The sequence below is a fragment of the Ylistrum balloti genome, unplaced genomic scaffold, assembly GCF_031769215.1.
Source record: "Ylistrum balloti isolate Yb309-2 unplaced genomic scaffold, AGI_CSIRO_Ybal_v1 Utg370160, whole genome shotgun sequence".
Classification (NCBI taxonomy): Eukaryota; Metazoa; Mollusca; class Bivalvia; order Pectinida; family Pectinidae; genus Ylistrum; species Ylistrum balloti.
This window is the reverse complement of record NW_026782156.1, coordinates 539,639-552,485: the sequence shown is the minus strand read 5'-3', so window position 1 is coordinate 552,485 and position 12,847 is coordinate 539,639. Positions and strand designations below refer to the sequence as shown.

The following is a 12,847-nucleotide window of genomic DNA, read 5'->3' as shown; positions in this document are numbered from 1 at the left end:
TCCACACGCTGTTTGAACATCAGATGGCGAAAGGGGACGTCAGTCAGAGAGAATTGAAATGGAATTAAAGCTTCATAGTCCGGCAGGAGCCGAAGCTGTCAGTTACACGTGGCCTCTGTCGAATTCGGTAAGGCGTGTTCAACTTGGAGAGAATACACAAAGTAATCCGATTTGTTTCATGATTTTGACAGATCATTCAGTAACGTTCATTTTCTTCTTAATTTCAGGATGGGAAAGAAGGAGCTAATGAAATCATTGAAACCATAAGGTATGTAGTTTTCATTCATTTAATTGGTGATTTGATTCAATATCGAAAAATATGTGGAGCACGAGGACGACGCCATATTCAGACATGTAAAGTAGTAGGCAAAGAGAAGGTTTTTTGACCCCATGACCATGTAAAAATGTAGGTCAGTTGGCCGAACGTCATTGCCATCACATTAGACTATTATTTTGTTTAATGTGATATTTACTGATTACAATTTTTAAAATTGGTCGTTCATGTATGCTGTGTATACAAACTGTCAAACGGTAGTTTGTGGTTTGAAAACACGTGAAGTGGACCACGAGAATACAATTTGCATCAAATAGCTGAGCTGTCAGTTTCTGAAATTTATGTTTTCCCAAAACAATAACATTCACCTTTGCAACTACACTGTGTATCAGTGGAAAGGTAGATATGATAATTTGACTTGTCTATACACAATATGTAGTACAATGCTAATGTACATTCCTTTTTCACGAGAGAGGTCGTTATTTGGCCTAGATACTAAAAATAGGATTATGTACCTGAATTGTGAAAAGTACACGTCATAATATGCTTCCTAGAATATCAGATATTACAAGTCGATGCATGATTCTAGAAATAGTTTTGATTTTATCCTTATTTTCATATATTGATGAGTAATGTTGTTCAATAAATTCAGGTTTATCATAAGACAACCATGGATGGTTAAACATTTTTCAAATTCCTGTGCTTAAGACAAAATATAATCACAAAAAATTGTCAGAAGTCTTCAGAATTATAACTGATTCTCATCTGAAGACAATTGTAATTGTTCAATCAGCTTATTTATTAGTGACAGGTGTGTTTGTTAAATTACTAACATCACAATTATTTTTATATAAACACATCTCCAGAACAATGACGTTCTTCGATTAGGTGATACCCAGACACAGGAGGAGTCACAGAGACGGAAAACCTGTTAATCAATCATTTAATATAACATTTATCAAGATCAAATTTCTAGAAGTACTTTCCCTCCTCTGCTCATTAACACTGTTACACTCCTACTGGCAGTGGATAGAGCTCTCACCAATATGGCATTACAATAACGCCCCCTCTACCCAGCTCAGTATCAATGTAAAAACCTTTCCTCCAGATAACGACACTGTTACACCCTACCTTCATTCACTTGCACAATTACACCCCGTCTTACATTTAGTAACATAATTATACCCCTTTCTCTGCTCCGTCAGAGCTTGAGGTTGACTTTGGTTTCGAAGATCGAGATGTTAGTATGTTATTATCAGTAAAATTGACTGATAATAAGACTTGATATTTACACATTTTGGAACTTGTGAATGATTGTCTCAGTTTGTATTTCTTTCTGCTTATTTAAACAAAGACAAAGCTTTATTCTAGTTAACTTCCTGCATTCAACTTAATACCCATCTTATCTCTACCAACCTTCAGGTCTACCACTTAAACTAGTAATGTTTAGTATTGTTGTACTGTATATATTTACAATTCATACATTTATATTGTATTTTCCTGACCAGATACATTTACACATGTGTTTGAAAATATATCCATTTCCTCACTTCCCATCAATATTTGATTTCTTTCTGTAAAATTTATGACCAGAATCTGTTTATAAGGAAAAACAAATAAAGTTTTCCATTTGATGTTTTACAATTTAGAGTGATATATTTCCCTCTGTCTTTTGAAAGTCAGGACAGAAACTGCATTTGTTGCATCAGTACATCCTAGTATAAAAAGGTAGATTTACATTGAAGTTCTGAGACAAGATATATCACTCAAAATGTACATGCACTAATCTTACATGACTGGACTATAAATTAGACTGGTTTGATAAATACCATCAAACATTCTATAGCTAATAAGCTTACAAAGGAGCATATTTTCAGACCAGGTATACCTGGTACACATGCAGCTGGATAACAATGACTTGCATCCAGCTGTGCACAGTCAGCAGATATCTACCAGGTGTAGCTTAGACTGACGACCAGTAAAATGTAGAAATTAGATTGCATCAGTATACCTCAATAGACTTGCTGATGAAGCTGTGCGCTTGGTCCATAGATACATCCCTAGCGGCCTATACTGTTTGATGTCACCGAGTGCAAGTTTTGTATGTGTATGTACTTTGTTTACACCATACTTCAGTTGCAATAGGACGACAGGCAAGTAGACTACTTACTATAGTATACTTGCCACTGTCTGCTGATCAAAGAAGTTGAAGTTAATATTTTATAGTAATGGTATATTGAGGAAGATAAGTTCAGAACTAAATTTCACTACACTTAAATATTTCATAGGCTTCATTTAATAGTGAGGTAGGGGGAAGGGAGATGTTCATTTCTTAGTGATATGGAAAAGGTGCACGCAGGTATAAGTGATGACTTATGAGGTTCAATATATCTTGATAGTTTCAGGATAACAGCTTGTCAATTCATATGTCAACTATACATGCAATGTAAATACACCCAATGTAAAGTCAAATACGTTTTAATGATATCAAGCTGATCAACAAATTTCAGCAGATCTGTAAATATCAGCTCTGTAAATCATAGAAAAATATCTGATTTAACTGAACATGTATATACACCAGGTATGTAATGTAACTCATTTCTACAGTATACACATACCAGATACCTGGTGAAACCTATAAATTGTGATGTACAGATTATTTTAACTTGCATTGTGGGGTAAAATTTCCAACAGATAATTAAGACCTATCATCATGTAGACTGATTACCATATTGATATAGAGGTTAAAGGATTTCAACCGGCTGCATTGTCCTAGTACAGATACTATAGTTAAGACAGGGAGACACACGAGTAACATCAATTAGAGGACATTGACCAACACTGACCACTGCCATTGACCAGGGTGACATAGATATATATCTGTAACTTGCAGCTCTATTGATCTGAGGTTGCTGGCTTTTACAGAATATACATTTTATTGGCATGGTCTCCTCCAGTACAGCAATGAGCTGGGCTCCACCACAGGGAAGCCGATAAATGGACAATAACATGGTTGTATATTGACCAGGGCCTCTACACTGTGCTGGATATGCACACATCCTCAGTAGCAGTGATGAAACTATAGAGAGAATTTACTGCTAAAGAAACCAGTGCTGTGTGATAATATCAATGACCTGGATTTCCCTACTTATAACCTGTCTGAGCTATAAATGTCCTCCCCAGCTGACCTCGGCCTGGGAGTAGCTCAGCTGTCAGCCAATAGAGTCTGGGGTCACATTCTTGTTTGTCTTTTGCCTGCTCAGGTGTTTCTAGATTGTCTAGATATCAATATAAACATATAGGTTTTTTTAAAGCTATTTGTGTAGCTTTTGTATACACACACTTCAATAATATTTTGATATGGTATGTGAAAAAATTCAGAAAGGTTTGAAATTGACTGCCTTTGATCATAAACAGATCAACATAAAGATATAGAATGTAGTAATATCTATGATATGGTACATTATTACAGATCCAATACTAGTACTAGATCCTAACAAATATATTTTTATTGGATGTGTATTACTGGAATAGATGTATTCTATATATAAAGAAGTATAAAATTATTTCACACAACATAAAAACACCAACATTTTATATATATAAATAATTATATATCAGTCATGGTCATTGACAAGTATCTCAAGAGTACACTTGTAAGTGCCAAAATTGGAATAATGAGAAAGAATGGATAGGACTTGCAAATTTTTTCATTATGTATATTTATCTGCCTAGAGACTAGCGCTTAACATAGAATGATATATATAGAAATGAAAATGTAAAAATACTGTATATCATTCTAATCCAACTCTTTGCAACAGACAACATAGGACCTATAGCATATATTTATGTGTATATATACTTGGTTGTTAACTCATAGTGATATCAATTTCGTAATTTTTAATACTGATACATTATTAATGATTAAAGATATTTTATCATTCATGATGTAATAACTAACCCATGTTTGTGATCATGCGATATTTTTTAGTCTCATTAAAAGTTTTGATAAACATGTTTGTTTAATAGTTATAAATACCCAGACTTGATTAACATGCAGCTGCATGCTACATATCAAAGTACATGTACTGTTGTATACCTATTGCACTGAGAGGAAGCAGGCAATGATGTTTGTCAGCTGTTTACATGTGTTTGCACTGATAAACAGAACACACTTGTAAACCGGTAATAATTAGTTAACACACAAGCGACTGGTAGTTGCCTTTTCAAGATGTATACTTGTCTAACTTTTGTGGCCAGTGATGGCCACAACTGACCATTAATTATGACCTACTAACTGCATACATGTGTATACTTTAAGAAATAAATAGCAAAATACATGACGAAATGATGGAGTTTCCTGTTAAAACTTGTTTTGCCATATTTAAACTACAGTAATAAGAGTATGATATTCCTGTTGTTGCAACTTGTTCGTTTTGAAAAATAAGTGTTTTTTATAGCTATATATATTTAGCTAATATTAAATTAGAAAGTGGTTAGAGATAACTGTAATTTTCCTCAACTGAGGGGTGCATTGTAAAATGTCTCTTATATCTTTTTTTTTTCTTTTTTTAGGAGGGGGTGTAAAAGTGGGAAAAACACTTTTCAAATGTTCTATCTACATGAATCATATATAAATATATAAACCCATGCTTTTGTTTCAGCCTTGATGTCACAGCATCTCCCACCTGTTAGCTTAGAGTTTGTTGTGAAATCAATGTGCATTTATTGGTGTAATGTATACACACAGTCACAGGAGAACAATGCTTTTTTTACTTTGACAATAGACATATACTAGATTTATCCCCAGGTACCTCTTTGTATTATGATTTGTTTAAATTTAGACATGGATATACTGTACTGTCTGGTACTGAAGGTAAAAAAATGTACCTGTGCATTTAGTTTTAAAGTTATCTCAACTAGATTGTGATCTGTGTACATTTGTTGTAGATGGGTGTCGGAAGATATCCCGGAGCTGGAGACGGCATTGGATAACAATATCTTACAGGACTATGATGTCAAGAGGTGAGAGTACTGGTGGCCACAGCTGTTATAGTTAACTTTCTGTAGGCAATTAACATCAGCATTACAATTTACTTTGTGGATTGTCCTTCACTTGTAATTTGAAATTTCTCATGGGTTTTTTTTTTTCAAATTTTGTTAATTTAAAATTCTGTACAGTAAATGATCAGCTGTATGATTGTATTTTACATATTCTAAAGCAAAAAAAAACATAGTCTGTTAGTAGATTTTAAATAGGATGATAAGAGCAGTGCCTTTTTCAATGTGTACCTGAAGTAAATAAGGCATTATTACACTGCAATGTAGCATGAATATTTATATATGGTGTTATCACACTGTACACCAGTCTGAGTATATGAAGGTGTTATCACACTGTACACCAGTCTGCGTATATGATGGTGTTATCACACTGTATACCAGTCTTGAGTATATGAAGGTGTTATTACACTGTACAACAGTCTGAGTATATGAAGGTGTTATTACACAGTACAACAGTCTGAGTATATGAAGGTGTTATCACACTGTACAACAGTCTGAGTATATGAAGGTGTTATTACACAGTACAACAGTCTGAGTATATGAAGGTGTTATCACACAGTACAACAGTCTGAGTATATGAAGGTGTTATCACACAGTACAACAGTCTGAGTATATGAAGGTGTTATCACACTGTACACTAGTCAGAGTATATGAAGGTGTTATTATATTATGTTATGTCATACAACTGAGCTACCTGTATTTGCCAGTGGAAGTTGTTGAATGTAAAGACTGTGTTACATCTGATCATATTTGTGTACTTACAGCTATGAAAGTATGAAACAACTGTGTGACAAGTATAACAGGACCATTGACAGCATCCTCCAGTTGGTATGTAATCTCTGTTGATTCGTTCACATCCTCTCTATACCAAGAGGGCTGCATTAGCTCTCTGTCACTAATACAATGTCAACCTGTGGTTAATGTGTTCCCATTAAAGTAATGACCTTTTTTGACACTTTTTTTCTCCAGAAGTGACAACCTTTCTTTCTAAAATAATATCCTGTATTTGATGTGTTCTCTGTGAAATATCATTGTAATTTCTCTAAAATGATGTTCTCTTTGTACTTGATGTGTCTCCTCTAAAACGAAACCTTTACTCTGTGGTCTGTGTTTTCTCTAAAACCACACCCATCGGTCTGTGTCCTCTCTGAAAACAACATCCACTGATCTGTATCTTCTCTTTGCCCACCCATAGGTTTGTGCCTTCTTTCTAAACAGTACACAGACACTGTTGTTAGTGTGCCTTCTGTGAAAAGTTTCTTTTGTAATGGACAGTTTGCTATCACTGTATACCTGAGTAGAAGCCAAAAGTTTTCATATTGAGTTGTTCTAATAGAATTTAAGAAATAGATTAACTTGGTTAAAGGAACCATTTAACTGTAACATCAGTTGCGATAAATATCCATACAAGGTCAATAAGTAAAGAGATATGAGATATTATTACCAAAAAGTGATTCTACAACTTTGCTATGGTGTTACTGCTGATATAAACCATTTAATGTATTCCTTTCAACAATTTTCTTTGAATTCTTCATTTTAGTTAAGAAAACAAACTGTATTTCAGTTATGCTTTGTAGCACATTTGAATGTATGTGTCATTTGTAACTTTTTCAGTGGAAAGGGACATCACGTCCACAGAAAATTAAGGAGCGTCCATCGACTGGCTTGCTTAAGCATATTCTCCAACAGTGTTACGACCATGCTGTCAAAGATCCAGAAAGACTCAACCAGTACGAGCCCTTCTCCCCTGAGGTATGCATATATGTTTTGTTAACTGTTCACATTGTCTCTTTAAGGCACCACATGGAATTTTCAAGTTACATGAGAGATGATCTTTTACAATATCTCAAAATAAAAGAGTTTTTATCTTTCTTACAAAATCAGAAATGATATCTGAACATTAATTTGCTTTTTATCTAGGTTTATGGAGAAACATCATTTGATCTGGTGGACCAAATGATAAAATCCATCAACTTCTCAGAAACTGACTACTTCATAGACCTTGGGAGTGGTAAGTCCAGTTGCTGCAGAAACATACTTTTATCAAATACAATAAATCCTTGATATGATCCAGCTAATTCAGTATTTTTCCATGATTACAAATTTTGAAATTGGGACTGATACATCATTGCACTTTGAATTCAGAGTTTTGTTAATTTTTTATCAAATCACTTACAAATCGTCATTCAAATTTTCTCATTTTGATTTACAAGTTTTATTTGGAAAACCATTTCAATATTGATCTTGGGTTACCTCTCTACAGGAGTTGGCCAAGTTGTCCTACAGGTGGCAGCAGCAACATCCTGTAAAATGTGCTACGGTATTGAAAAAGCAGAATATCCAGCTAAATATGCTGAGGTCAGTATTGTATAGGTTACACTGTGTGAAGGGTTTGCCCATCTGATACTCCACACCAGCTTATATATATACACTTTCCAGCAGTCTAGTAACAAATCAAATGGAATTGGTTGTGTAACTGATTAGTTTTCAATAATAATTGACTGTCAGGACAACACTGTTAGAATGTATGTCAGAGTTTTTCCCTATAATTAATTTCTCTATATGTAACAATATGTTTGTGGTCGTCTATACTGTAAATTTTTGTATTTTTGGCTGTTTTGTTGTTCTGTTTTTTTTTTAAATTTTTACCTTTACACATTTGACTGGAAAGCATTGTGTTGAACTAAGCATACACTATTAGTTAATTCTGACATGATAGTCCTAAAATTTGTACCCTGTTATCACATGTACCGTATTCATTTATGGTAATGAGGCCATTCTTTTGTGTAAAAAGTGATATTTTAGCCCACTAGGTTTAGTCTAGGATACATTTTATAGGTGAAAGAAATTGAGTTTCAATGACTATATATAGGAAATTAAAAAATCATTCTAGGATATGGAAACACAGTTCAAGCGATGGATGAAATGGTATGGAAAAAAGAACAGCAATTACCAACTAGACAAAGGTGACTTCTTGTGTGATGAAATGGTTGAAAAAATAAACAATGCCACGTAAGTAGATGAGAATTTTGGTTTGTTCAAAGAAACTAAACTCTGGCTTCTCCAGGCTACAACTTCACAACCATTCACCCAACTAAACAGAACTTCATATATTAGGTTAGTGTCCTAGTTGAGCCTTTTGCTATCAACAACATTTCATGTTTTTCTGTTACCTTGGAAAGGTAGCCAAAAAACACACAATTAGTGTTAACTTTCGTTTCTGGGCTATAACTTCCAAAACTGTTCAACTGAAATCAACAAAGCTTTCTGTGTGTATTAGGTTAGTGCCCTGGTTGTTCCTTTTCTTATGCACAATACCAAGCTGTATAATGTCAAGAGTAAAACATACAGGATCTTATATAAAATGTTGAAGTTGAGGAGATGGAAAGAAATTTACTTGATAATTGACAAGAGAAGATGTTACATTTTTCACTAGCGCTTTCACTGTATTAGATCTTCAGGTGATAGTAGCAGTACATGATTGAGTGACATCATAAATTGTTATACTGGTAAATATTTCATATTTGGGTTTTGTACCAACAACTGGATGTGTTGGATAATGCCTTGCTTTGCAGCACCTTGATTTTGAATAGTGATGAACAGCTCAAAATCACTAAATTTACCTTAGAGAAGGAACCTGTCTAAATTAATTGGAAAATTGGTATAATGCTTTATTTGTATGGAAGACTTCCAAGAAATTAAACAGGTCTGATGTGTTTTATTTCTGTTCATATTTTCTGATGATTAACATGTTATCCTCATTTTTACAGTGTGATATTTGTGAACAACTTTGCATTTGGACCTCAGGTAGACCATCAGGTAAGTCAGTCTAAAAGTATAAATCTGGAGTACATAGAGATCACACAATCTTCCTTTCCTGGCTGAACTTAACAACAGCCTGTGTCAGTATGAATTGAGGAAATAAAGACACATTTTCTAAAAGTTGGTCAGATCAAGAACCATGGTTTTTGCAGGGCCAACAAACAATCCACTGCCTTTAGTTTCCCTGATATCAATTGAAATAGTGTTTCATGAGACAATACATTCTGTCATTAACTGAAACTTCAGATGTCTAATAAAATCATGATGTGTAGCATTACTTGATATTTGTTCATTGACTGATATTTCAAACTTCTTTCATATCTCTGTACTTTTCTAACAATCAAGCATTCTGATAAGAGTAGTACATTTGTGGAATAATAAGTATGATGTGAAAATCATTTGTATATTTTCAGTTAAAACTACGATTTGCCAATATGAAAGAAGGAGCCAAAATTGTATCTTCCAAGGCCTTCTGTCCACTAAACTTCCGTATCACTGACAGAAATCTCAGCGGTAAGTTTGTCTTCAGAAAAATGAGCTTCAACAGTTTGTCTGTAGAAACACCTGTTTCATTGACTGAGGGGAAAACAAGTAGGTGACTAGAAAGTAAAGACTTTGGGATAAAAAATTGAATTTTGATTCAAACACTCCTGATTCACAGATCTGGTTTGGGGTGGTTTATTTCGACTTCCCTGTCGCCTATAGAAATCTCCATAAATTTGTCTTCAGAAAAGTCAGCTTCATCAACTTCAGGGAAAAACAAGCAGATTAGAAAATAAAGAATTTGGGATACAGAATTTAAGTTTGATCATTCAACTCCAAAGAACAAACCTGTATTTGGAGGTTTGTGATTTATGCTGTGCTGGAATTCTGAGAAGGGTAGAATGTAGGTACAAACAAGACCACAAAATAGATCTACATCAAAAGTACATCTATGTTATTTGATGTATTAGCTATAATCCAACATATTGTAACCAAGCTACAACATAACTGCTTTTTAACACCACCTGCCCTATATTAAACAAAGGACCTTGCTTGTCTGGACACCTATATTATACAAAGGAGCCTAGCTTTTCTGGACATTTTAATATTTCCTCCACAACTGTGAGATAAAAATGTTCTTGGAGTCTAAATAAAGAAACACTAAATTGATTTCCAACGACATTATTAAGAGTTCTTAGGTAAAATAAAATTATCTTGTTCTTTTTCTCGATGCATGTTGAAAATTTGCATAAAAATTTGGTAGGTGAACTTGATTCTGGTGTGACTGATAGACAATTTGTGAAATGATTTAGCAAGTATTTTGTAAATGTTTACCATCTGTAACCAACATGGACACTTCCTACTGATTGAGAATCTTTTAACAATAAAGATAAAGTCAAGGCCACAGGGAACAAATTTGTTAAAACTTTCAAACTTTCTGATTAACCAAAAGGCCTAGAAGCACGATATTCTGCTGGTGTATTCTGGATTGAAGCTGGACAAAGTTTGTAAAAGAAATTACCTTGAACTGTATTCAAGGTCACAGCTATTAAATTAATCAAAATCTAATAAAGACATCTTTAAGTAAACCAATACTCAGAGGATCATGATATTTTGCTGGTAGGTTTCTAGAATAAAGAGCGACGAATACTGCAAAAAGAAATAACTGTGACTCATACTCAAGGTCACAGAGGTTGACTGTTGGTTGAACCTATAAACAATTTCCTTTTGATTAACCTAAAGGCCTAGAAACATGATATTAGGCCAGTAAGTCACCCCAATAAAGCCTGATAACATTTGCATAAAGCCATGGCCTTGACTCATATCAATCTAGCAGGTGTAGAATTTATTTAAACTTCAAATAATTTCTTCTGATTAACCAAAAAATATAGAAGTATGGTTTTTGGTAGGTAGGTCTCTAGGAAGAAGCCTGACAAAGTTTGCTAAAAGAAATTACCTTGAACCATATTCAAGGTCACAGGAACCTAATTTGTCAAAACTTGTAAACGACTTCTGGTAAACCAAAATTCAGAGAAGCAGAATCTTCTTTAAAGGTGTTTCTAGGTCAAAGTTTAGCCAATTTTGAGGGGAAAAAAGTAGTGACATTTGCTCCATTCAATTATTTACATTTAATCCAGGCCATAACTGCCTCTGTTCAGTGCCAAGTGTTAGAAGCTAATGTTTATTGCAGAAATTGCTTAAAATTGATGTGCCCACTTTGAATGCCAATGGTGCATGTGTTAATATATTTGTGATGAAAATTGATGTTTTTTTATGAACATTGGATACCAGGTTGGCGATGCAGGTTCATTGGGCCTCTTGTTTTTAAATAATAATAAAATTGATATAACTAAAACTCCTTTCTCTACAACAAGTATTTATGTGAGACTCACTTTCAAATTTTAATACTCCATAATGGTTTATATTGTTTGAAAAAAAAAAAGTTGTTTTCAAGTCTTGTCAGACTTCACCATATACATCTCCCTGTAAACTGTATTTAGTCAGCACCCTTAGTATATCTGTTCTCTGATGTCATGACTTGAAAAGAAAAATGTAATCCCAGAAACTCTTAACAACATCAATTAATCAGTACTGTAATAATTTATAGTATTCACACTTCGGTGAACATATCGTATTAATTATTGAAGCCTAGTTGGCAAATAAATCATTTGCTTTCATTGTATTTTGGTTCAAATTTTTGTTAAATGCTACCAAAACCTTCAGTAGTCTTCATAGATATGATGATTAATAGCATTGAATGAACGTGATTTGCCTTCAAAAAATGAAAGTGATGTACATCATCTAATGAAACATCGCATGGTAGAACAAGGCGTTTAGTGTACAGACCAATCCAGGGTCCAAAAAACCTGTAATCATCCCCTTCCATGCTCGCATGTTTTTTCCAGATATCGGAGCAATAATGCATATCACAGAGTTGTCCCCTTTACGCGGTGCAGTCTCTTGGACAGGAAAACCAGTCACATATTTCCTACATACAATAGATCGGGCTATGGTGAGTTGTGTCACAAGAGTTGTCTCCCATGAACTCCACAGATTGGGTTCTCTCTCTAACCAAAATTTCGTAATTAGCTCCAACACTATCACTTGAATTTATGTAAAGTAATTAAAAATAATTATTTTGTTAAACAGTGTCGTAAGTCTTTAAGCAAAAATCAATGCATTTTGTCATTGTTGTCTTCAAATAGTGAAATGAAATGGTAGACCATCTTGATGGTCAAGAATTATCAAGTGTATTTGTTGTTGGAGCTGGTAACTAGATTCCATTAATGCAGGTGAGGTCACATGGCTGTTGTGGGTGCAACTGTGTGTATCTTTACATGGCTGCCAGACCAAGAGAAGCACCACTAACTAGGTTAACCAGCTGCTTTCATAGAGTTGTCATCCAGCTGGTGAACGAGATGATGATTTGATTGCATTCTGCAATTTTCAGATATTGGTACTATCATGCACGTTGCAGAACTGTCACCGCTAAGTGGTGCCGTCTCCTGGACGGGGAAAGCTTTCACCTACTTTGTGCACACAATAGATAGGACTCTGGTGAGTATGTGGCCTGGACTCAGGGCATGGTGTTTTCAGGAAGGAAGTGTTGCACAGAGGTTAAGGATGTGGCACAAGGGTCAAAGACAGGGCAAATAGTTAAGGACAGGGCTTAACAGTGCTTGGGGGTCAAATATATAGCACACAGAA

At 34.4% G+C, this 12,847-nt stretch overlaps 1 protein-coding gene across 1 annotated transcript in view; it reads left to right on the top strand.

The window, feature by feature from the left end:
* The first annotated feature begins 58 nt into the window (after positions 1–58).
* LOC132550987 (histone-lysine N-methyltransferase, H3 lysine-79 specific-like) overlaps positions 59–12,847 on the top strand; it is a 28,303-nt gene continuing 15,514 nt past the window's right edge. The window contains exons 1-11 of the mRNA XM_060215091.1: positions 59–127; positions 228–268; positions 5,225–5,299; positions 6,100–6,163; positions 6,950–7,087; positions 7,256–7,346; positions 7,599–7,693; positions 8,229–8,347; positions 9,106–9,154; positions 9,571–9,670; positions 12,046–12,152. Coding sequence (XP_060071074.1) covers positions 59–127; positions 228–268; positions 5,225–5,299; positions 6,100–6,163; positions 6,950–7,087; positions 7,256–7,346; positions 7,599–7,693; positions 8,229–8,347; positions 9,106–9,154; positions 9,571–9,670; positions 12,046–12,152 — 948 coding nt within the window. The remainder of the gene's footprint in view (positions 128–227; positions 269–5,224; positions 5,300–6,099; positions 6,164–6,949; positions 7,088–7,255; positions 7,347–7,598; positions 7,694–8,228; positions 8,348–9,105; positions 9,155–9,570; positions 9,671–12,045; positions 12,153–12,847) is intronic.